The sequence below is a fragment of the Balaenoptera borealis genome (assembly GCF_965194805.1).
Source record: "Balaenoptera borealis genome assembly, chromosome: 8".
NCBI classification, from domain to species: domain Eukaryota; kingdom Metazoa; phylum Chordata; class Mammalia; order Artiodactyla; family Balaenopteridae; genus Balaenoptera; species Balaenoptera borealis.
In genome coordinates this window covers 103,412,183-103,434,371 of record NC_138865.1, presented here as the reverse complement: position 1 = coordinate 103,434,371, position 22,189 = coordinate 103,412,183, and the positions used below count along the sequence as shown (strand labels likewise).

Below are 22,189 nucleotides of genomic sequence, written 5' to 3'. Positions count from 1 at the left end.
CAAGAACCTTAAACCATGATTTGGAAAAACTAGATCCTCTTTCTGGCTCCTCTGTCTTAATCCCTGGCTGACCTAAGGCAAGTGCCTTCGCCTTCCAGAACGTCAGTAGTCCCATCTGTGCAATGGGAACGAGCTCCTAGGAGACTCAAAAAGACAGAGGGCTTGGCAGCACCTTGCAAAGTGGTGATGCAAACGTCGTTTCCATCTCCCAGTCTGCAAGCCACACCACCCAGACTCACTTTCACTTCCGGAAGAAGCACACTCCCCAGACTGGCACACTGGCAGGCCTCCAGCTCAGGGAGCAGGTATATTTTCATTGGCCCCTCCCACTGACTTGATGAATTCATTTTCTCCTCCTCCAGGGACTTTCCTAACTTCCTTCTGTAAATGAAGGAAGGCGCACATGAGCACACTGTATATATAAATATGCTTGGGAAAGCTTTCCTCTTCTTCTCGCCTTCTCTTTTTTTTTTTTCTTAAACCAAACTTGGTTTCTGTTGTAGGCGGTGCATTCCCTAGCAGGGTAGGGCGGGGCACAGTGCGCTGTGGAAAGTGGAGGGGGGAGGGCAGGGGGAGGAGTAGGCAGTGATTAATTCACCCACTGTGAGAGCTGGGCTTCTATTTAATGGGGGGGGGTCTCTCTGCCCTGAAGGAGTCAGAGGCAACTCTAGGACCATCAGGAGCATGGCAGAGGATCTAGGGCCGGGCTGTGGGGAAACAGCCAGCATCGAAATGCTGCCCGAGGACGGCGGCTGCAGGCCCAAGGCCAGAGCTGGGCTAGCATCCAGGAGCAGCAGTGCACGCTGGGCTCTGACCTGCTGCCTGGTGTTGCTCCCAGTCCTGGCAGGACTCACCACCTACCTGCTCGTTGACCAGCTCCGGGCCCAAGGAGAGGCCTGTGTGTTCCAGGTAAGTAAGACTCCGCAGTGACCTGGGGGTCAGCAGACCCCCTGGGGCCACCTGGCCACTATCACAGCTCTGGACAGAGCTTCTTGGTCCATCATGGTCCCTGCTTCCATATGCAAAGGAAAGGTAGACTGTGGAAGGTGGAGAACTCCAATTTGGTTTTTATTCTCAGTATTTCTGGGGGATGAATTCTGCCTTTTTAGGTTTATATGGAAACAACCACAAGCCACTTATTTTAGATTATTATAATCATAATGCACTGATAATTTGGGAACATTCATTTTCCTTAAAAAAAATGAAAAACTAAAAAAAAAAAAAACTACATTACAAAACTAATACATATAGTCATTGAAAAAAGGTAGAAAACACAGATAAGGAAAAGAAGATAATTATCATTACCCATAACTGCATAGAGTGACCACTACTAACATTTGAGGATATATAATTCCATATTTTTTAATAAGATGGGATTATTTTGAGTCTCCTATTATGATTTTGTTTATTGTTAGTAAATTCACAGCAGCATGATGATATAGATGGTTGTATTGTATTCCTATATATGTATGTGCTATAATTTAATCAACTCCCCTTTCTTGGGTTTAGAAATATTCTTTTTCGAAGCTCAAGAAAGAATCTCCTACCTGATTATTTATCTCTCTGGTCTTGGTAGGGGTGGGGTGTCAGGGAGCTTAGTCAAAAAAGAATACAGGGTCTAGGGAAAACAATGGTGCAATGGTGGGCAGGTGCTGACAGGTGACGGGGAAAACATAGTTCTGGACTAGGAACTTCAAAAACCTTAAAACCTGAAGAATGTGTCATTCAAGGGATACCCTTTAAAAAAAAAAAAAAAAAAAAAAACTCTCCTACATAATCTCTGGTAGCCAATTTAACCCCAGTCCAAAGTATTAAATTCCAGAGGGGAAAACAGGTTTTTCAGTTGGTTTAATTGGAAACCTGTTTTCTAAGCACTGCTGGCAACTTCAAAGCAGAGACCATGAGCAAGCCATGGTTAATGTGTAACTTTCACCACCCATGAGGGTCAGCAAACAGACTGAGATTCAGACAGCCACATCCATGGCCACATGCCATCATTCAGGAAATGTAGAAATATACAGACAACCGGAAATGCTGTTCATGTTACAGGAGAATGGGAGGGCCTGGGGGTTCAGGCTGTGACCCCTAGACCGCCATGGGGCTGGTTCCAACAAAGTCAAGCTGCAGCGTGCAGTCAGCATTCTGGACTCAGTCCCTCTTTAGCCAGAAAGAGATGGCCGTTCTTGAATGAGGCATTAAGTGGCTTCCAGTAACCTGAGCTCTCCTGCGTTCTGATGAAAAACACTCCCCCTGCCCCAAACGATGTCTGAGATTGCCCATGTTGTGTTGATCTAGAAGTCCATCAGGTGGGATGCCACGGCACAGCGTAGGCCAGTGAGGTGCTTAGGAAGAGAGTGTGAAGCACAAGCTGGCGCTGCACAGGAAGCCCCTCGAGGGAAGGAGCTGCACGCCTGCCCTGTTGTAGGCGCTCAAGAGATGCAAAGGCCAATACCCCATTCTGTCCTGGGGACCTCTGGAGCTGTGGTTTGGCCAGGCTATATAACTTAGAAGAAAAAGAAAGGGAAATGGGGCTAAGGCTGGGGCACATGCAGCAATCGGAGTACTGAAAAGAAACACCTGACCCATTCAAAGAAGAGATTTAAGTAAGAATGCTTAAAGAGTTCAAAGAAAGGTCAATTTACTGAGTTGCAGACAGATTAATGAGAACCACAGGGCCGGAAGCATCCTGGGGTTACCAACAGTATGAAGCTGGTCACCACCCCTTGGCCTGAAGAGGCAAATAGAGGGAAGAGTTTTAGAGGAACCCAAGGAGACCTAAAACGTAGGAGAGGGCCTGCCTGGAGGAGCTGAGGGCTGAGTTGAGGAAGACCATCTGCCAAAGCAGCAGGGAGGGAAGAGAAAGCAGGGAGGGAAAACTCTGACCAGTCTGCCCCCAGCCTCTCATCCCCTTGGCCAGACTCAACTGGAAGCTGGGCTCAAAAGAGCCAAGGAGCAAGTGTGCCAGGAGGTCAGTGAGGGCTCAGGGCATAGAGTGGATCCGGAGGGGCTAACAGACAATAACCAGCTCAAAAGAGATGCAAGAAGATGGAATTCAAGTGGGAAAACCAGGTCACCGGGACAGCTTGGGGACATAACAATGAAATGGCAGGACTCTGAGTCACCTGAGTTTGACCTCCAGCTGTGTAAATAAGCATATGGCTTCTTTTTTTTTTTTTTTTTTTTTTTGGAGTCTGTTTCTCTTTCTACCAAAAAAAGATACTAACATAAGTACTCTGACAGCACTAATAAGGTATGTGCAGGAGCAGTTTATATGTTGGGAATGTGGGGAGAGCTACAAGTACGCGGTAACAGGACTCGACAGCACCATTTGTCACGCAGAGTTCATCCAAACTTCTCCTTGTAATTGAAGTGACCATCTGTGTTAGGTAATTGGCTTTCTCCAGAGGAAAAACCAACTTCTAATTTCTTTATGATAGTTTTGCAACTTGGAGCAAGGTGCCCACCTAAATTAGGCACCTGTCTTCCTACAGAAACTGGGAGATGGGGGCATTACCTCTCCTGATGTTTACATTTCAGAGAGATTCTCCCAGGTCATGGGGGTGGGGGGGAGCAGGAAGAAAAGGCCTATCTGTTCTTCAAAAGGATTTATATACATTTCAAAGCAAGAAGAAAGTACTTACAAGTTTTCTAACCTAAATGCTCTAGGAAAAAGGAAGGGAAAGAAATCTCGTCCCTTATTTTCAACAGGGGGAACTAAGCCTCTTATTTTTCATTTGCACTTGTCCTTATGATCTAGATCCCACAGTTAGTAAGACCTAGATCCAGAACTCAAACTCAGATCTGTCTCCCTCAAAGCCTGGAACATTCCACAAGCCCTGCAAATACAAAGCCCCACTATGAACTGCCCGAGTGGACTCCCCCAGACTCACCTAGGGGCCAATAACCACCTTCGCCGCCACCCACACCCGCTTCCCCTCTGTGTCCCAGCCTTGCTCCCTCCTCCTCTTCCCCTCCCGCACGCAGCCCCACAGTCCTCCTCTTCTGCCCACAGCCTTCAGGAGATCCATGGAATCTGAGATTGTTTATGGAATGAGTTTTCCATTCCCACAGTGGCCAGGCAAAAGGCAATTCAATTCTAACACAAGAAGAATTGAGCGAGGAGGGTCTCACAGACCTTCAGATACATTCACAGGCCTGAAGAGAAGGCTCAGCAGCAGCAGAGGATAAGCTGATGATAATAATGACAGTAGGGGCTTCCCTGGTGGCGCAGTGGTTGAGAATCTACCTGCCAATGCAGGGGACACGGGTTCGAGCCCTGGTCTGGGAGGATCCCACATGCCGCGGAGCAACTAGGCCCGTAAGCCACAACTACTGAGCCTGCGCGTCTGGAGCCTGTGCTCCGCAACAAGAGAGGCCGCAATGGTGAGAGGCCCGTGCACCGCGATGAAGAGTGGTCCCCACTTGCCACAACTAGAGAAAGCCCTCGCGCAGAAACGAAGACTCAACACAGTCATAAATAAATAAATAAATAAATAAATAAATAAATAAATAAATAAATAAATAAAAGAACGTGAATTAAAAAAAAAAAAAAAAAAAAGAGTCATGTACCACAATGTTCACTGCAGCACTATTTACAATAGCCAAGACATGGAAGCAACCTAAATGTCCATTGACAGATGAATGGATAAAGAAGATGTGGCACATATATACAATGGAATAATACTCAGCCATAAAAAGGAATGAAATTGGGTTATTTGTAGTGAGGTGGATGGACCTAGAGTCCGTCATACACAGTGAAGTCAGAAAGAAAAACAAATACCGTATGCTAATGTATATATGTGGAATCTATAAAAACGGTACTGATGAACCTCGTGGCAGGGCAGGAATAAGGACAGATGTAGAGAATGGACTTGAGGACATGGGGGCGAAGGGGAAGCTGGGATGAAGTGAGAGAGTAGCATTGACATATATACACTACCAAATGGAAAATGGATGGCTAGTGAGAAGCAGCCGCATAGCACAGGGAGATCAGCTCGGTGCTTTGTGACCACCTAGAGGGGTGGGATAGGGAGGGTGGGAGGGAGGCTCAAGAGGGAGGGGATATGGGGATATATGTATACATATAGCTGATTCACTTTGTTGTACAGCAGAAACTAACACAACATTGTAAAGCAATTGTACTCCAATAAAGATGTGGGGGGAAAAAAAACCACACCGTCCAGTGCACCTTAGAGGAGGATGAAATGAAACAACCTTGGAATCAAACAGGTCCAGGTTGGATTTATCCTTGTGCAAGTACAAACAGGAAATTGCAAGAGAAAAAGGCAAAGGCAAATGTCTGTGTATTTCTCCTAGAAGTGCTGGGAGGATGTTATGGATCATAAAACATTTATGCCTTTGCAATTGTGGCATTTATGATGGCAAGAAATAGATATCTCTTCCTGTTTATGAATATACTAGAGAGTGAGTACAGAATATGGGAGAAAGGCTAAATGGGTCATTAGTTAAAATACTGGGGAAATGCCAATAAGAGAATCTCAAAGACCACATCGCTTCAGGCTCATCCATTATGTAGTCAGCTAATGTTTATGGGGCTCCTGATATGTGCCAGTCTGTACTTGGTCTAAAGGTTTAGCTCCCAGGCCTTTCATGTACTCTTTGCCTTTGGCTTACAAAGACTGTAATCAGGTGATAAGCTCTTTTAAGTGCAGCTGGAGTACTTACTAGATGAGGAGCACACATAAACACCAGTAGGACCTGGCCCCGGGAAACCCTCAGCTAGACAGTAGTCTCCTCCTTCCCTCCATCCTTCTTTCTTCCCTGTTGGAAGTATTAGAGAATTCCCAAAATGCTTAAAGTAATAGGTCATGGTTAGTTTGAGTTGGGGTTTACCAATCTATATGCAGCCCCCACCCCAAAAAAAAAGCCAGAAGAAAAAAGGAAATAAAATCAAGTGAGAGTGAAAATTCCCTGACCTATAAGAAGTAAGGGGTGAAAAGCACCAGCTTACTTTGCTCGGGGTTAATAAATACCAGGGCGGCAGGCAACCCACTCTCCCACTAATATGTATGCCCATCGGCAGACACATTTGCCTTTTCTGGCTCTGATCCTGGCCAACTGTCACAACTCGCAACAAACCTTTCTAGAGCCATGGCTATGCTCCAAGCAGAGCCTGATGAAAAACTTTGGAGGCCCCAGTACTAAAAGATTATGGCTACCCACCTCTACATAATCAAGTTTTTTAATTTAAACAAAAACCCAAAACTTTGCATGTATTCTTTTTTTTTTTTTTTTTATAAATAGGTATTTTTTATAGTGGGTAATGTGAAGACTTCAGATGAAATAGATTGAGAAACTGATTGGAAATTGAATGCAAACTAAGACCACTTGACTGTTACTGAAATGAATAGCCCAGTTTGCTTTTTTTTTTTAAAGAAATTCACGTTCTTTTATTTATTTATTTATGACTGTGTTGAGTCTTCGTTTCTGTGTGAGGGCTTTCTCTAGTTGCGGCAAGTGGGGACCACTCTTCATCGCGGTGCGCGGGCCTCTCACCATCGCGGCCTCTCTTGTCGCGGAGCACAGGCTCCAGACGCGCAGGCTCAGTAATTGTGGCTCACGGGCCCAGTTGCTCCGTGGCATGTGGGATCTTCCCAGACCAGGGCTCGAACCCGTGTCCCCTGCATTGGCAGGCAGATTCTCAACCACTGCGCCACCAGGGAAGCCCTGCATGTATTCTAAAATGAAAGGGTCTCTTTCCTAGTTTTTTTAATTGTAAAACTCTGGCTGAAGTCACTGAAGCTGAATCTTACTCCATCTTCTGCTCTGTTTTCTGCCTGTCTTACTGGTGCCTGGGCATCAGTGTATTTTGACAATTGGATAATCCAGTGGGAGTGCCAGGCACAGTCTAAGGTGCTACAAATATAGTGGTGAGCAAGACAGGCAGAATTCTACAGGCAGCTGGAATTCTGCTAGAGAGAGAAAATCAATAGCATACAAATAAGTCATATCACTTGAGGGAGTAATAAATGCTCCGAAGGGGAAATAAAATTGGACCCTAGTTCTCAGCCAGTGATTTGAGAAGGTATTTAAGGGGAAATAAATCACATCCTTCAGGGGTGTTCTTGGACTCCATGTCTATTCAGATTTGGAAGCTAATGTTGCAGTGACCAGCATCTCTCGGGAGCCATCATCTCCTTGGTATCCCAGAATAATCAGAAGTGATGGAGACGAGTCAGAGTTGGAAGACAGTAAGCCATTTATTGACTTTTTTTTATAAGCAACCATCTTGAGAGCAGGCATTGAGCCAGCTCACATGCATAAACCTTTCCTCAAAGACCTACTAGTTCATCCTCTCAAATCTCCTCTTCATTCATTCCTGCTTCTTATCACAATAATCTTCCTCGCATGATAAACAGAGTGATTATTAAGAGAAACAGCAATGGAAGGCTTTAGATATTGTTCTTGGAAATAGAGTCCCAGCTGATGTTCTTCTTGGAGACTCTTGGAATGTTGTGTTCTTCAAACCTGCCAACAGGCACTATCGTAGCCTCCAGATGTTTAGTAGTATTCTGGTTGGGCCACTTAAAACCCACACACATTCCATCCATATATGAAAATAAAATGTGTGTCCAAGTTACAGAAATCCAGCAGAGCAAATAGGGAAATGTGTTCACTCCCAAATTCTTGCTAATGACAATGGGACTCTGAGCCAAAAGAAATGCTCCAGACTCTTAGCTGAGGGTCTGCTTAGACAAAAAGAAGTAGGATGTTCAAGAAGGTTTCTCAGCAGAGAACTAAATGAAGTAGAAGGTGGCCAACCAGGGCAGCCATTTCCTACACAAGGGGATGCCACCAGGCTCTCCCAAATTCTTTTTGAGAGTTCACCTTCAGTTTTCTGCCTTGCCAAAGGATCGAGTCCTTTGTCAGCTCTGTCAATAGCAAGTAAGGAAACAGCCTACAGAATAAGGCCATTTCTAGGCTGCTTCTCCACCTCCCAAGCTCATCAAAGTGATTGATGCTGGATAAGTAGTCATGTCGATTGGGTTTAGGTTTTCAAAGACTATGGTACTCATGACCCTATGCTAAAAGCGTATAATATATTCACTTGGCAGCAGAAATGCTTGCAGTTTCCCAACTGCTTCTGTGCGCTGTTGGGCCTCCTTACTCTTGCACAAGCTTTTGGCCTTGTCTGGAATGGTCATTATCTTTATTACCTGGTTAATACCTGTGAGTATTATATACCTGTGAGTATATATAAGACGCAGTTCAGGCGTAATTCCCCCTGATTCTCCCACTTCTGGGCCAGGTTCCTGTTTTCTGGTCTCTGTGTTTCCCCCACTGTCACAGTGCATGGAACCACTAGTACTTATCCATCCACCTCAGCAGATGAGGGGCTTGCCTAGAAGTTATAAGGAGCAATGTTTGAGGGCTTGGGATTCTGGAGTCAGTTGACCTGGGTTAAAATCCTGCTCCTCCACTTTCCAGGTATAAGACACTGGGCAAGTTTCTTAATGTCCTAAGCCTAATTTTCAGTATGAGGATATAAATAGCATCCACCGTGGAGAGTCATTGCCAGGCTGAAGGAGATAATGCATGTGAAGGGCTTAGCACAGCCCAGTGCCACTACTCAGAGAATAAACGGTAGCTACATTTACTGCCTTTTTCATGTCCCTTGAATCATTCACTGTGGTTGCCTCTTATGGCTGGAGTACAGAGAACTTGGAGAAGGATAAATAGTAGGTAACAGGACTGGGATGGCGGTTGGGACTCTGAATGCCAACATAAGTATTTGGGACTGTGTTAAAGGTTGTGGGGAGCCATTGAGGGTTTATGAACAGAGACGTGTCTCAAAGTGATGCTTTAGAAAAAGCCCTCTGAAGGCAGGCTAAGGGATGGGTTCAAGAAAAGGAGGAACCAGGTGGAGGAAGTTCTGTTAGGAGCCTATGGGAAGAATCCAGGAGAGCAGCGTGCTGAGGCCTGGAGTAGAGGCATGAATGAGAAAAACCCCAAAATAGAAATGACAGCGTGGGTTTGTGGAAGAAGAAAGAAAGAAATTGCAGGCTTGGTAACTGAGGAGAGGCAGTAGTGCTGCCATCAACAGAATTAGGGAGTGGAAAGAAGAGCACTGGAAAGGGGAGAAAGGCAGTTAGTCATTCAAAGACAAGATCTCTGCCTTCAAGAGGGCTTCCAATAGCGGTTAGGTAACATGTCTTGGAGTAAAAAGAGCCTGGTGGTCTGGGCTCTAATAAGATCACTGTTATCACAGGACTGCTCACAGACCTAGACTCACCAATGACACAGCTGCATCCACACAACCACACATGCATGTAGAGAATCCATGCACACAACACCAGACCATAGATACATGTAGACACACAGATGCAAAAACACATTGACTCATACCCTCTTCCACTGATGACGCTGTCTTCTCTCATACTCACATGGACATACAATTTCGCATTCACAAGTACACACACACACACACTCACACAAACACACATGAATTTTAAGACGTAAAACTGACAAGTGTTCATGGTGACATGAGGATCAGTGGTCTTGGGGGACTGTGTAGTTATGAGGATCAAATCGGAAGACTCTGGGTTGAGTCAAAATTGTACCAGGGAAGAGAACATTGGAAAATGTAAGAGAGTGATGTCACTCCTAAACTAAGAGCTTAGTTTTGCTCCTGAGTTTATATGCAGGTCTTGTGAAGGGTGGTTCTTCATTTTCCACGCATTCTTTGCATTGACTGATACATTTTCTTCATCTCAAATCTGGGAGTTATCTATCGCTGGGGTTGTTATTATTCCCATTTTTCAAATGAAGACACCACAACTCAGAGCGGAAGTGTCTTGCTCAAGATCATATTGTTAATAAATGGTGGAACCAGGATTCAAATTCAGGTCCGTCTACCCCCAAAGCAGTTACTCTTTAACTACCATGTGGTATCTGAAATGGCTCACAAACTAGGGTTGCAAGAATAAAAAAGTCTTCATATATTGCATGGAAACAAAGCAGAATTTTGGAGGTTGATGAGAAAGAGAGCATAGTCGTTATTTATTTTTTGGTATCACTTTTTGCAATAGTTCCAATTTTTAAATTGTGCTGAAGAAAAGAAAATAAAGCAAGTGAGGCTGTTTGTTCAAATAATAGAAGCAATGATAAGATGACAGAGCGCCCTAGAATGGAACAGGAAAAGCTCTCAGGACAAAACTTTAAAGTTGAGCTTCAGAGACAAGCATAGGAGAGAGAAAGGTCATTGGGGTGCTGGAAGATGAAAGAAGAGAGCTTGGGTGCAAGATTCCCATCAACCCAATATTCTCATTCCCATTTCCCTTATCTCTGAGTACCAAGGCTGGGTAGCAGCAGCATATTAAACAGGCCCATAACATGGGCAGCTGCATGGGTGTGGGGTCAAAAGGACCACAAGATAATATGAACCGTATCTTTCTTTCCCAATAGACTCCAAAAGGACAGGAGCTTGGACCTTCACATCAGCGATCTTGTAAGTGTGTTCATATTTTATGCCTTTTCTTGTGGGGAACAAGAACATTTCTCATAGTCTGATACATGGGAAGTTAAGATGCAGACCCAGAGGAAAAGAGAGGCTCCTCCCCAGTCACTAAGAAGGCAAAATGGTGCCATGGCCAAGTGCATGGCCTGTGGAGATGACAGCCTTTAGGCAAATAATTTCACCTTTCTCTGTCTCAGTTTACTCACCAATAAAAGTGGTTATAATAGTACTTACCTCCCAGGGTTAGTGTGGATTAAATTAGTTAATTCCTTTAAAGATATTAGAACAATACCTAGCACATCAAAAGTATGCAATAATTTTTCCTTTTAGCATCAATAACATCATCTTTATCACTGTAGTTAGAACACACTTGTCCAGTATAATCATCTCTGAGAACCAAAAGGAAATGCTGAAGCCTTCTGGAGGACTGATAGGGAAACAGAGGTCCAGAGAGGGAAAGGGATTTGCCAAGGTCATACAGCTACAGAGTAGTCCCCACCTAGTTCTGTTAGGACATCCAGATGGCTCAGTGGATATGGTTAAAGGGACTATGAAGAAGGCAAAAGGCCAACCAGCTCCCACAGAACCAATAGAAGCAAAGGAGAGGCAAGGTGAGCTTTGCTGAACACCAAGCATGTGCCAGGAATCATTCTGAGCATCCATCATCCCTAGTAGGAATTGATGTACCCATGTTAGATGCGAGAAAACAGAGTCTCAGACAGGATGGATAACTTGTCCAAAGTCATGGGACCAAGGTTCATTTGTGTTCAAGATTATTTCTCCTGAGGCTGCCTTGTCCCTGCCCCCCCCCCAAAAAAAGACCTGGACCAAACTGGAGGAGAGGAATGTTTCCCTCCAGCTGCAGGCACCACGCAGCTCACCAAAGGCTGTCTTCACTCCAGTCACCCTCTGACTCATAGAAAGCATTTTTCTCCTTTCCTTACAGACGCACCTCCTGGAGCCGGTGGGGATAAGCCAAGGGCACACCTGACAGGTAATTCTTCCGGGTGTGTTTTCCAGGAGACTATGGGCCCTGGGCCTGAGATTTCTTTCAGTGTTTGCCAAACTCATTCTTGTAGCTTTAAACTGGAAACCACACCCTTTGGTAACAGACCTCTCCTCTCAGTCAGGGTTTTCAGATGTCTTCCTCCCTCGAAGTGTCAAAGCCCCATGTTTCTTGGGCATTTTCGTCCAGATTCTATCAGCTCTCTTCCTTATCTACTGTTTCTCTCTTTCATTCTCACACTCAGTCATTCAGAAATGGCTTTCCTCAGATTCAGAGATTCATGTAATTTTGAATCTAGTCAAAGATGAAAGCTCCCCTAAGCCAATTTATTGAGTCCATTCAAGAAGTTATTGGACACTTACCATTCAGGTAGGTATTTCTAAAGAATTTTCATTGATGTAAAGAGATTATGAGCAATCTCTTAACATCACCAGTTGGCCAGATTCCCAGGTCTAGTGTCAAAATTCCTGACACCTCATATCTGGAGTCACATATACCTCTACGACTCCAGAGAAAAGAGCAAGACAGTGCAGAAATACGTGTTAAAAATCCATTGATACTACATATAAAATAGATAACTAATGAGAACCTACTGTATAGCTCAGGGAACTCTACTCAGTGCTCTGTGGTGACCTAAATGGGAAGGAATCCAACAAAGAGGGGATATATGTATACGTATAGCTGATTCACTTGGCTGTACAGTAGAAACTAACACAATATTGTAAAGCAACTATACTCCAATACAAATTTTAAAATAAATAAATAAACTTTGCTGATTTTTCAAAAAAAAATCCATTGAAAAACTAGAAAGTTAAAAAACAAGCATATTCTTCTGATCTGTAAGAAAATTTGCAACCCACAAGGGGATATCCTTGTGGCCCACAACATTTGTCTTAACGTTTGACCAAGAGGGAACCGTGGTGAGTCCTGAGTGAGGATTAGGGCCAGGGAGATGCCAGTCACTATTACTTACCATTTGCCTATAAGAATGGGAGTTATTGAACAGGCTGGGCACGAAAATCCTAGAAACTGAGTATGGAGATGCCAATCCTCTTCCTACTGAATGGGGGGAGTGGAAATTGGGAAAGGAATCTAGGTTCTACTGAGCTTTTAATATGTACCAAGCACTGTGGTCGGCATTTTACGTCCAGGATCTCTTTTAATCTGCATATAAGCCCAACAGGATGGGGAAACGGAGGCTCAGACAACTAAATTCACTTGTCCCAAGTCACAGGACTAGGAAGGTTGAGGTTTGAGACTGACTCCAACTGTTTCCATTACAAGTACTTCCTACCCAAACTCCTACTTGCTGCTGTGTTAGCCTAATTGCATACCAAGTTAATAGAACTTGCTTTGTCTAGAAAATACATGATTTTTGCTTTTAATCATCTGAGATGAATTTTTTAAATCTATTGCATCACCCACAAAGAAGGAGTAGAGACTATAAGAGGTGACTAATAAAAATGCCCTTTACAGATTTTGCAAAGAAGCAACAGAGCTCTCCAGGGGTCACTTAGTGCAGGGGTCAGGGGATCCACACACATTCTGAACATGTGTCATAATTGCAAAAGAAGCCATAGTCTAGTCAGCAATGGGAAAGACACTTTAGAAAATCCAGGAACCAGGTTTTTGGTCAATTACCAGGTGAGAAGTTTGCTGAACACTTATTTAAATATGACCTATCCCAAAACTATGGCCAGCAGTGCATAATGGTAATTGCTGTGGATTTCAAAAGCGGTTGTAGGAAATTAAAATGTGTTTTAATTTTTTCTGAAAAGTATTAGTTTTATTGCAGGTTATCTTATTTGAAATCAATGGTTTGAATCAATGGTGTGATTCTATTCATTTTTTTCTGCTATAGATATAACCTCATAAAAAGCATTCATTCATATGTTCTATATAACATATACTTGTAAATAATGCAAACATAAAAACATATAAAAATACATAAAATGAAGCAGGCTTATTTTTTAATCTGTCAAAATGAAAGATGTTAGTTTATTTGAGGAAAGAAAATAAATATGTATTGAGTAACACTGTATCCAGCCATCATGATAAATATGTCCATGTCTCTTTCACTCATTTGATCTTCAGAACAAGACTATAAGGGAGCTTTGTCTCCAGTTCACAGACAGGAAAATGAGACTCAGAGAGAAGAACCTACATGATACAGAGGCGGGATTGGAACTGGGCCTACGTGGCCTGGAGCCCCAGTCCCTTTCACTCCACAACTCAATTATATTCTGTCTTACATTTTGGCCCTGTTGATGGGAGAGAAGCATTTGCAAAATCTTCTGGATCTCTGGTGTTCTGCATGCTAATTTTTTATTAACTACTGCCTGTGTTTCATGTGGCTTTGGACCATGCATTGGAAGGGAGTAACAAGGAACATGACTCTCTCTCTCTGCAATGCCCTCTTTCTGTAGCAGAGCATTTCTGAAACCAGAAGCCTAATAAAAGTAAATGTAGTTTAGAGGATATTCCTAATTCCACATTTAAAAAAAAAAATTAACCATCTCTTAATCCTTTCCACAGGTATTATTATCTCCTTTTCCTTTCCTTTTTTTTTTTTTTCTTATTTGTTTGTTTTTTAAGGAAAGGTACGTCAAAAAAACAAATCTTCGCTTAGTGAAGAAATACTTTAAGCAAAAGGATTATCACAAGGCGGGGAGGTAGGGGAGGGAAGGGACTATTGCGGTCAGGGGAACCTCTGACCATAAAGTCTGCAAGTGTCTCAAGAGTTAGGCTAAAAGGGTTTTTCTTTTATAGAGAGGAGGACACAAAGCTGAAAAGAATCAGGTGTGGGGAAGTGGGATGAAAGGTTGGCTTGATAAGCTCAGAGAATGTTTTACCCTGAGGCCAGCCTATTTTCAGGAGGCTGGTTCAGGTTGAGGGTCAGGTTGAGGGTGGGCCGAAGTTCAGGGGCCTGGAGGAAGGAGAGAAACTTACCTAAAGTTTGGTTAAAAAACATTTTGTTCTGATGAATCAGTGAGGATAAAACAGTCCAGCTAATCATTTATGAAGCAAAGAATTGGGAGGGTCTGGTGTCTGGCCTTGGCACAGATAAACAAGGGAGGTCATCCATCAGTTTTATCTAAGTCACTGGGGAAGAGTAGTTCTTTGTTGTAAGCTGTTTTCCAAAACACAAAGGAGTAAGGAGATTTTTTAACCTTAACTCTTTTCCAGGATCACAGGGCTCAGGAAAAATTCCAACTTTTCAAATAAGAAAACTCAGGCTCAGAGAGGCAAAGCGATTTGCTTGAGGTCACCTACCTAAGATGCTACTCTCTGAACAGATGTGTATGTCCACTCACATATCCTCTACTCATTCCTCCTCAAAGAACTTGACAGCTGTTGGTTTTATCCAATCTCTTTACTCTTTGAAACTGATGTAAGACTCTTTTTAGCAAATTCCACAGGTTCTGACACAAGCAAATGAAACCTCCCTCTTGTCTTTGCAGTTGTGAGACAAACTCCCACGCAGTCCTTGAAAAATCAGTTCCCAGCTCTGCATTGGGAACATGAACTTGGCTTGGCCTTCACCAAGAACAGGATGAACTACACCAACAAATTCCTGGTGATTCCAGAGTCAGGAGACTACTTCATTTACTCCCAGGTCACATTCCGAGGGACCACATCCAAGTATGGTGAAATCAGCCAAGGGAGCAGACTAAACAAGCCAGACTCCATCATCGTGGTCATCACCAAGGTAACGGACAGCTACCCTGAGCCGACCCAGCTCCTAATGGGGACCAAGTCAGTGTGTGAAATAGGCAGCAACTGGTTCCAACCCATCTACCTAGGGGCCATGTTCTTCTTGAATGAAGGGGACAAGTTGATGGTTAACGTCAGTGACATCTCTTTGGTGGATTACACAAAAGAAGATAAAACCTTCTTCGGAGCCTTCTTGCTATAGTGGCAAGGCAGATGTCATTGTGTGAAGGTCCTCTGCCTCTTAGCTCCTAATTTTCCTCATTCATATGTAATTATAACTAGAAGGTTTTTTGGGAACATCCATAGAGACAGTGGTTAAGCCATGAAATTTAGGGACCCAAAGTTCACACTTTATGCGCCTTACTGATGAGACTACTAATTGGAAAAAGGCATAAGAGAACAGACCTATTATCATGGTTGCTTGGAAGAGTGGTGAGTTTCTAAACATTAAAACACTGATCACCAAATGAATGGAACATTTCCACGACTTCCTACTACACATTTGTCACTAGAGGGCCCAGATACTGTTCAATTTTATTATGAAGCATTTGCTTCGGTTCAGGAAACTTAAAAACAAAATCTAATGCCCTAGAAAACAGTGTAAACCCTTCAGAGGCAAAATCCTACGTCAGTTCCTCTAAACACATACTTTAATGCCTTACCTAAAAAAATGAAAAGAGAGCTGATATTTCTCATAAATGTTCTCAAAAAAAACATTGATTTTCACGCCATCTATGGCAAGTGAGGAAAAACTACCTTTCTCTTTATTATGTACACATGCATCAAAACAAGCAAGTGTGAGTTCCACATGTATATGTGGAAATACATATAACAATAGCATCTATTCAGAACAGTGTTCTTGAGCACCTTTTATGTGTGTGCTACCTTAACCCAAAAGACACTATGAAGAATGAGACAGACTCTACCCAAATGTATATGAATACCACTAGATGGCTTCTGGTCAAATATCGCTCAACATATTCCAAGGACTAATTCTAAGTCCTAACAAATCAGACACTGTTACAGAGGATTTCTGAAGCTCTCCTGACTATGTAATATAACCAGCTGATTAGGTCACTCAAAAAACTTGAAGACAGAGTTCTAGCTAACAGACCAATTATATAACAAACTTGATTGATGCCAAGAGACAATGGACTTATTCCCTGGGGGGCAAAATATCAGTCACCAAATCTGGAGATGTTAACCGAGATCTGCTTTGAGGTTTGATTCACAACTTTATATGCAGAGTGTTATATGGGTATTTTTCTCTTAAAATATTCAAAGGGATTTAAATGTGGAATTGGCTAATCAGCCCAGCCAAGGCATCTTTCCTGAAGAAGAGGCTGAACATTGAGAAGGTCCTTCCATTGCTTCAATGATTTCATATCCTCTAATCTGTTTGAGTTTCCTGCACTCATATGTCAAGGGTTGGAGAGGCATTTCTGCTCTCTTAGCCTCTGTTGACTTGTCTGTAAAGGAGGAATCCACCAATCTGTTTCCCAGGATCAAATGAGCTCATGGGGATGAAACATGCTAACTTCGAGCATTCTGTGAACTCTGAGAGCGTGTCAGTGTGACATGAGGAGTGATCTCCGGCACCTTGGCCTCTATAATAAAGATTCCCTATTGTGAGAGACCTCACAGGTTGGTCCGAAAGCAAATTTGGCAATGACATCACTCTTACTCTTTTTACCAGGAGACTACAGCAGCAGAGACAAGCATTATGGGGTTCCTGAACATGATGACTGGTGTAGCAGTACTTGATCAATATCTGTTGAGTTATAATTAAATAAAAATTAATTTCTAATTTCTTAGTTGGGAGGTTAAGGCTCTAAAGCCCTCAGCTTCTCAAAACAGTCAGCACAGGCCCAGCATGAGCACAGAGCAGGGTACGGTCACCTCCACCTGGTTCAGAAGTGACTTCACAAGGGAAGTGAAGCCTGAGTGACTCCTGAAAGGAGGTGGGCAGGCAGCGGATGGCCTCAGGGAAAGGGCATCTCAGACAGACTATTACCCTTTGCTTAAAGCAGAAAGGAAAGGTTTCTCAGTAACTACAAACCCAGCTTGATGAGAGAATGTTTCCTCAACCAACTCCTAGAACAATATTTATTGCTAAATCAGGAATGCTTTATCAATGACTCCAGTCTGGCTCCAAGATCAGAACTAACACCCTATTAAGGAAATAAAATGCTCTGCCTGCATCTGCATGAGCGCACCCAGCAACCTGGGATATGGGAGAGGATCTGCATGCATAGAAGGGTCCAGAGTGGCCTACTCACTTTCCCCTCCACTGAAAGGCACCCCTATACCAAGGGCCCTCAAACCTTCCCTCTGTTCCATAGGGAATCTGGTGAATTTGTAAGTTTATCCAACAAATAGGAATTTCCTACTATCCTAGAAGACTTGAGGCTTTGGAAAAATCCCTGCCACGTATTTATTTCGTTCCTGTCATAATCCTGTTTATTGAAGATTGTATTGTGCTCAAGTCTTCACTGCTGAATTTGTTCAATTCTCTCTGATATTTCTTTTACTGTTCAGATAGGCCCAGCCAGACATTCCTAGTGGAACTCAAGTCAGAACTTCTGTTTCCTAGGCATTATGTCCATAGCAAAAATTAGCATACTAGTTGGCAGAATGAGGTGGGAGAGTGCTTTTTAAGAATGTGATGGTCCCCTAAAAGGAGTAAATGGGGTGCATCCAAAGATTTGGAAGGGAAAAAGGAGCATGCTTATGTGCTTTAGAAAATAGTTAATGTAGGGAGAAAATGTTTTACTGATTCAATGTCTCTGAAAAGGCTGAATTCAAATCAATTCCACAAACACTTACTGAGTACCTACTTGCCCTGGGGATACAAAGATAAATTATTTTAGTTTCAGACATATTCATTCTAACTGCTTAGCAGCTCCATTGTCTGCAGATCCTTTAATTTATTTTGGTTGTATTAGCTAATTAATTAGCTAACTTTAGACACATGGATATTTTCTCATTACAAAAATGGGTGCCATTTGATGAAGGATGATCATTAACAAAATGACTTGTGTATACTCTAAGTGGTTTTTTAAATAGCTATTCAAGGATAGTTCTCCATAAATAAAAGGGGAGAAAATAAAGATACTTTCTATGGTAAAATCCATTACTTAAGCCACATGTAGAGAAAGGTTTATTATCTCCTGGACTAGAGTTTGGCCATCAACACCCATGAAAATATTAGAACTTTATGGATAACCCAGATGTCTTGAAAAGCCTGTGTTTCTCAGCCAATACAGGAGCCATGATCAAAATGCATGGGGTCACTAGTATTTTGACCCTGGTTTAGATCTATTTGGAACAAAATTGCTTAAGCTACTAAAATTCCTAGATTTTTTTGACTAACATACTGTAGAATGTGAAAAGGTACACTTTCACATCCTGGAAGGTGTCTGGTTCAGTTCAATAACTAGGCATGCCACAGCCCTTGGCTCTATTTCAGTCTAGGCTATGTCACCCCAGAGGAAATTCCACCTCTGTGATCGTCAATAACCCCTCTGGATTATAAAAGTTCAACTAGCTCACTGTGCACACGGCAGGTCTGTTGCCAAGTTTCTCTTGCAAGGTATTTTCCCAAGTCCTCTCCCAGTCGTGTTTCCATGATTGTGACATTGGGGATTAATTCTTCAGCACAGGACTCTTTACATGCTACACCTTGCAAAACACATGCAGAAGCCACTCGCCTCAAGACTTCTTACTCTCCCAGGACCCAGAGTCCTGGAAGTATTCTGCCATTTTTAGAAGAAATTTTTTAAATGATGTACCGCTGTCCTGGATATTAAGAGCTATTGCATCACACTGGCAGCTGGGACTGGGAAGAATTCAGTGGACTATTAACCCCTGAATGCTTTTGCTCCAGCAGTGAGAGAGTGAGGGTCAGAGTAGTCACATCTATGCCCTGCTCCACTCTGTTAACCATATTTACAACTTTCCAAGCTCTGAGACACATTTGCCCCCTGCCATCCCTTCCATCACCCATTTTAACAAAAAAATACCATACCAGCCCAGACAGAACTTACTTGTTCAGGACCACACAATGAGTTATTGGTGATCTAGAGCTAGGATACTATCCCCCTGAATCATAATCCTAGGCTCACCCAATTACCGTCTGCTCTTATTAAATAAAAATAAATAATAACTGGAGGAGAAGTTGGAGGAAGACACGAGAAATATTATCAAATATCTATGGGGTGATGTAGAAAGGGGGAAGAAATTTCTTCCATGTCTCCCTAGAGGAAAAAGCTAGGGCTAGTAAGTTGAAGTTACAGGGTTACCATTTCTGGCTTGATATCCAAATGAACTTTCCATCCCAAAATAGAATGTTCCCAGATAGTGATTGCTCAGTCCCAGGAGACATTCAAGCAAAGGGCTCATCTCAAGGCTTTTGTAGAAACCATTCCTTCATTGAGGTGAGAGAAAGGATTGAGCCAAAGGATTTCTGAGGTCTTTTCCAAATCTTTGATTTCATGGCCATTTTTCAATTGACTTCTGTGTGTTCTATTTGATCATTAAGAACCTGGCAGGTCTCGTCAGGAGTTCAGGACTTCTAGCCTAGAAGTGGTTGCCATTTCCCACTTGTTCAGAAATTGTCCAACACAAGTGACTCTGAGATCTTGACCAATAGAGCCCGTCATGGAATTTTAGAGCTGACAGGATCTGCAGAGCTTATCTGCTGCAAGTTACATCATTTTAAGGATGAAGGAAGCAAGGCTCAGAAAAGTGACGTAAATGGCCCAATGCCAGACAGTAGCTAGTAGCAATGTGAGGCTAGAATGCATATCTCCTGACACCCAGCCCAGCAATCTTTCCATGTCATCCATGACTCAGTTATTTTCTTGAGCGTACGTCACATGGCAGCACTTGCCTAGATGCTGGAGAGCCAAGGCAAGAGGGAGTATGACAGGCAAGTCCCACTATCATGTTGCATATGCGTTCAGGAGGAAGGAGACACACAATGCTGAGTAAATAAAGTAGCTGAAATTAATCAGATGACTTTATTTGTAAAGTCATTAAAATATGTAACTTCCCCCCTTTTGTTTCAGGGGTGAAAAGATTAAACAAGTATAGGTGTTTATGTGGTTTTAGTGATAAGCCCCATGTGTTTTTATTGATTTTATGTTTTATGTTAAAACATCACAAACCCAAGGTAAATTGCGTATTGTATGTTGTTGGATATGTATTTAACTGATATGCATGCCCTGTCTTCCAGCACTACTGTATGAATTCCAGTCACTGTGAATGAAATGTTGTACGTGTTTAAAGTATTTAATAGATGTAACTTAATAAATTGGCATTGAAAGCTGCAGAATTTTAATAATTAGATCAATTCTTTTGTCCATCTGTTCATTTATCTTTCTTTCTAGATTAAGGTCTAAGGATAACCTCTTGGGGTTTTAAAATGCCTCTAGTTCTCCATGTATTTGAATTCAAAATGGCAACTGATTTTCACAGGTTATAATAAATCCTATGACAAATTGACTATGAAACCCCACAGATAGTGTCACTCTAGTCAGATGAGGGAAAGGAAGAGAAGGAGGGAATATACTTAGTTCCTTTTATGAATTAGGAGACTCTGTGGTTAAGTGGCTTAAACTCACACCAAACAACCCTAAAAAAAGAGAAAGAAAGGCCAGAGAGAGTCATATTAGTACTTGATGGAGCCAGAATTTGGACCCAGGTCTCTCTGAAACTACATGCTGCCACTCATGAAATGGCAATCAGCAAGAATTAAACGGGTTCAACTCATCCATCTCTTTCCATTTCCCAGAGCAGTAGTTGGAGTCACCATTGATGCTCAGCCAATAATAGGGTGGGACCATATTAAATTGCCATTTCTGTGGGTCAAAGAGGGTCACATTGAAATTTCACTTGTTTCCAGCTAATAGCTGTAGGTAAAATGAGACATGGATTAAGGGAGAAGAGGATAACGCTCTCCTCCAAAAACTCAGTCTCAAAATTTCCCCTCCCAGTGGGAAATCTAAGCATATAGTGGTGTCCTTCTGAAATTCAGTTCTCACATTTAGCTTGTACCCAACTCCTGGGAGTGATAAGAACAAAAGATTTTTTACCCTTATGTAAAGAAATGAATTATTTGCCCTGAATTTATTAAAAGCCAAATGTCTACAAAAGTCATAATGCCAGTTCTCCAGATGAAAAATATTGTTCCCCTAATCCAGCTCACCAAACACAACTTTTGCACTCAGTTCTCAAAGGGACTCTTCATCCCTAGGAACTTTAGATCAAGGAGACAAAACTGACCAATTTTTAGATAGTTTGACTACCATCCCTGTTCACATTGCTTCCACTCACCCACATGTACACACCAGAATAATAGTAATAATAATAATAATAATGCTCCAGGGTGGAATTGTAGAAAACACAGTGGATTGGAGTCAACAGATCTTTGTTCCAGGCCCAGGTCTGCCAGCTGGCAAATTCTGAGGCCTTGGGCCAACCACTTCACTTCTATGAATCTCAACGTCCTCCTGTGAGAATCATGAGTAGCAGTGGATAAAGTGAGCTAAAGCCCCTTCCGTTTGTAGTTTAGAAACTGGTCTCAATATTCTATGCTTATAATGCTTGACTTTCAAACGAGCTTCCCTTTTTCAGTGTGTGGGGGGAGAGGAGAGGTTTTCTGCAAGAGAAAGCAAAATTCCCCATGTACTGTACACTTCGTGTATCTTACACTTGGCACACAGGGACTTTTTACCCCTTCGGGGCATGAAACGGAAAGGTAGCTGGAATTGAGACCTAAACTCCAGGGTCGGTGAATGCTGTTCCATGCTGGCAACACTCTCCATGCCCCTCTGCTCCCCCCACCTCTCTGATTCTCCACCGGATTTGGCAGCCCACTCACCATCCCACATAACAGGGATGGCCCCTCACGGGCTGAGGTTGGACTTTAACACTAGTGCTTAGAGCAGGCATTTTTTGTGTTCTTACCTTATGTCAGACATTGAACTCAA

General features: G+C 42.7%; 1 protein-coding gene across 2 annotated transcripts; it reads left to right on the top strand.

Moving 5' to 3' along the window:
* Window positions 1-530: 530 nt before the first annotated feature.
* On the top strand, window positions 531-20,544 carry TNFSF15 (TNF superfamily member 15). Of its 2 annotated transcripts, XM_082400880.1 has the most exons (5): window positions 533-909; window positions 10,426-10,468; window positions 11,424-11,471; window positions 14,945-15,192; window positions 16,894-20,544. In XM_082400880.1, exons 1-5 carry the CDS (start codon window positions 685-687, stop codon window positions 16,984-16,986), a joined length of 657 nt encoding a protein of 218 aa, XP_082257006.1. In that variant the 5' UTR covers window positions 533-684; the 3' UTR covers window positions 16,987-20,544. The 2 variants fall into 2 exon arrangements, with proteins under 2 accessions (XP_082257005.1, XP_082257006.1); XM_082400879.1 differs by having other exon boundaries at window positions 531-909; window positions 14,945-20,544.
* Window positions 20,545-22,189: the final 1,645 nt, after the last annotated feature.

Excerpts from the sequence above, each read along its gene's own strand:
- TNFSF15 (XM_082400879.1), top strand. The coding sequence starts at position 685 with ATGGCAGAGGATCTAGGGCCGGGCTGTGGGGAAACAGCCAGCATCGAA. Across the intron at positions 910-10,425 it reads GAGAGGCCTGTGTGTTCCAG|ACTCCAAAAGGACAGGAGCT; the intron begins GTAAGTAAGACT and ends CTTTCCCAATAG. Across the intron at positions 10,469-11,423 it reads ACCTTCACATCAGCGATCTT|ACGCACCTCCTGGAGCCGGT; the intron begins GTAAGTGTGTTC and ends CTTTCCTTACAG.